Source organism: Sinocyclocheilus anshuiensis, unplaced genomic scaffold (assembly GCF_001515605.1).
Source record: "Sinocyclocheilus anshuiensis isolate Anshui unplaced genomic scaffold, SAMN03320099.WGS_v1.1 scaffold1325, whole genome shotgun sequence".
NCBI classification, from domain to species: domain Eukaryota; kingdom Metazoa; phylum Chordata; class Actinopteri; order Cypriniformes; family Cyprinidae; genus Sinocyclocheilus; species Sinocyclocheilus anshuiensis.
Window position 1 is genome coordinate 69,353 of NW_015552751.1, and position 3,694 is coordinate 73,046.

The 3,694-nt window shown below is 33.7% G+C and overlaps 1 protein-coding gene across 3 annotated transcripts in view; it reads right to left on the reverse strand.

The window, feature by feature from the left end:
* The window catches only part of LOC107667856 (amino-terminal enhancer of split-like), a 21,238-nt gene that overhangs the window by 16,622 nt on the left and 922 nt on the right, over positions 1-3,694 (reverse strand). For all 3 annotated transcript variants that reach the window (XM_016459584.1, XM_016459585.1, XM_016459582.1), the window contains one exon: positions 3,431-3,480. In XM_016459584.1, the coding sequence (XP_016315070.1) occupies positions 3,431-3,457 (27 nt within the window). In that variant the 5' untranslated portion in view covers positions 3,458-3,480. The remainder of the gene's footprint in view (positions 1-3,430; positions 3,481-3,694) is intronic.

Sequence of the window (3,694 nt, forward strand, 5' to 3'; positions counted from 1 at the left end):
TAAACACTCACAGCTGATTAGTGGCTTTCTGATTTCAGAATCCTGAAGTGAAATGTAACAATCATGCTGTGATATCATAACATGAGCTGAGAACAGAAATCACATGTCTAATGGCTCAGTTATAACATCACAAGAACAAGCTGAAAGAACACAAGGACTGACCTACAATAAGCCTGTCTGAGAACTTCCTGATGAATCATCACACTAGCAACAGATATTCAAACAACCATGTAACGTTGAGATGTTATAAGGTTCTTTGGATACTTCTAAAACTCTTGATGATTCATTATAGGTTCTTCAGATCAGTGTTTTGGTTTCTGACTTCTTTAAAGCACTGGTATGTAGATGATTTTCTAAAGCACCAGAGAATAAAAGGTTCTTTGTGGAGTTCAGAAGGTTCTCTATGAAGTAATCTCCAAGTACTTTGCTTTGGCTCATAAACACAGGTAAGCAGGAGCAAACGCTAGCTGATTCTAATTGAAACATTCATTTTTTTTAAGACTTTATGAAAAAGAAAAAAAAAGGAAAAACTTATGTCCCTTAAACAATGACAAAAAAATCTGTTTTCTCAGCACTAGACGGCTGCTGAATTCAGAGAAATGGAGTCTGGTTTCGTCCATTATCTCCACTGAGCTGAAGAGTTCAGGTGGAGAGAGGAAGAGGATGGTCAACACAATCTGACGAAGAGCTGCTTACGGTCACCAAACCCATCTGAAGCAGTAATCCCAACCCATAATCCACTGGACCTGAATGATGACCACAAACAAGCCGAAAATGACCAACAATTGGATTAAGAGTAATGGTTTCTCAAACACTTCATTCAGAATTACATTTTAAAAGAAATCATTCTCAATCCTGACTGTGAGCACAAGCGCCACTGTTTGCAGCAAAATATTAGTTCTGTGAAGGATTTGTCCCACAACAAGTTATTAAATCTATCGACCAAAAGTCTGTTTTGAAGTAACTTCAGAGGTTTGATAAGACAAACTGATCCCAAAGATCCGGAATTCCAAAGAACACAGTAAATTGTTGAGGCTAAGATTAAACGGAGCAGTCAGCTGTAACTCCTAATCCAAGATTTGGGATCCCGCAGTTAATCTCCGGCTGATTCCCTTCTACTGAAATTTCAGAGGTTTAAGATCAAAGTTTGGTCAGTGTACTTAACAATTCATCAGCGGCAGTAAGACATGTCAAATTAACGACTTTAACATGGTCATTTTTCGCTCTCGAGGTATTTATCGGTTATTTTAAGACACTAGAGCCTTGTCAACAACAACAACAACAACAACAAAAGGTCCTAAAATAATGTTAGTCATACTTTGGACAACAATCCAAAAAGGATTAAACCAGAATTCTCTAGAAACTAAATAAACTGACATTATAGACTTTGACATTTAGACTGACATTATTCATTTAAAAATATATTTTACATATATAAAAATGTTATATTTTATGATTTATATTTAATGTTATATTTAAGTGTGTATACATGAAGATTAACAAAAATTACAAAAATGTATTTTAACTTATTTAATAGATTATTATTTATTTAATATTTATTACATGTAGTTGGGTATACTTGACAGTACATTATAATATACACATAATATTTATAATATAATAAAAATATATAATAAATAATTTATCATAAGAAAATAAATAAAGCAAATAAATAATAATACAGTAAGATCTTATTTAATTTTCAGAGTATTCTTGTTTGATCGTATTAGGACTAGTTTCAAATTATGAAACAATTCCATTGGCATTCAGATTCCTTTAAGATTTCTCGACAAGGTGCTGAAAATACACAGAAATGGTTTGAGCATGTTATGGTGTTAATTAAGTGTCACTTCATGAATCTATAAGGCTAAATCAATACCAACAGGAAACACCACCATTAACATACTACAAAGTAAAATTTTAAATGCAGGACTCAGTTTCAGGATGTTTCTCAAACTCAAATTTCAGATTCATGGGTTCAAGTGTCAGAACGTCCCGTACACTTCCTCACACACATCCCAAGCTAGCTGAAGACCGAAATGTTCTCCTAAAATCTACCCTCTGAATTAACAAAAGGGCCTCAATTAGAGACACCCCCAAATCCATCCACTTGTGAGGTTTTCATTTAGCATCCCTGTGTTTGTTCACATACATCTGTGTGCACATGTAAAAAACGGCAATTAGGCTTGAGTGCACACAAAATAATGACTGGGGACTCATTAACACAAGCTGCCAACTGTGTGCACAGGAACAATTCATGGAAACGACACAATTAAGCCTCTACAGGGAGGGAACCAGGCAACTGGTGTGCAAACAAGCAACTCCAACCCAACCTGAACCAGAAAACATTCAGAAACGCTTTCATTTAGACATGCTACCTGCAAACCTGACATCGGACTCATGAGATAAAGAACATGAGGAAGAAAATTGCCAGAGAACAAGAAAGAAACATATTAAGAGGCAAATGCAATGAAATAGCAATGCAAAATTTATTAATATTTAGAGACGTCTTCTAATATGTCTCTGAGGTGAACTTTGATGCAAATTTAGATGCTAAAATCGTAACATATTCCAATGGAATGAATAAAATTTTATTGACAATAGTAAATCGATCCGTTCTGAGGCTCATTTTGACAATGCATTCAAATAATATGATTTATGTATGTCTAGGCACTTCTACCAAAAACTATATATATATATATATTAGGGCTGTGCGATATTGAAGAAAAATGCATTATGCGATAACTCATTAAATAATGCGATATTCGATATGCGATACGATAATGCTTAAAGTGCCTCATGCTCAGATGAAACAGTTTTACTATATATATATATATAAATAAACTTTGCCATTTACAATTTAACATTATTATAATCTCTGGTGCATCACATGAGTTTATCATAAATATATATATTTTGTTATCACCATTTATATGACTGGTACAACAGAAGAGCTCAGGATGACAAAAACATACTGTGGCAGTACCAATGGTAATACCATGATACTGAATCATTAGCATATTCAAAAATCATGGTATTTACCTGTAACACCAGCATATTTCAAAGAATACAACAAAAAGCTTGAATTTCATATATAAACAGGTAAATATCAAAGTACCATCTGATACAATGGTACTGCCAAAGTAAATTTTTGTAAGGGGATACATCTAAAAACAAAGGTATTGCCATGGCACATGTCAAAAAACATAGTTTTACCACTGTACCATTTCCAAAAACATAGTATTCCCATGGTGCTTGTAAGAAAAACATGGTATTATCAGGGTTCGTGTTCACAAAACATTATAGATATAAATAGAATGGTATTTTGTGTTGGTATGCTCTGTAAAATACACCAATCTGCAAGTGCTTGTATGTCCACATCACCTGCTGTGTGACAATCAGCATGAATGAAGGAGAATGAGACACTTACCGAGTGCCTGGCTTGTGGAAACATCATATCAGCCTGTTTTTTTTTTTTTTTTTTTTTTTTTTGTGGGTTTTTTACATTAGTGTAATCATTTTAACATGAGTTTAGGAACTGAATAATAAAACGGAAAACTAAAACACTGCTTAGTATTTACTCTTTGAATTCAATATGCACTGCTTCTTATTTAAACTACAAAAGTTATTTAGGTAAGAGCAGTGAGTGATTTTCTCTTTGTCTTTTGTTCATGGCCCCAAATATTGCAAGCTG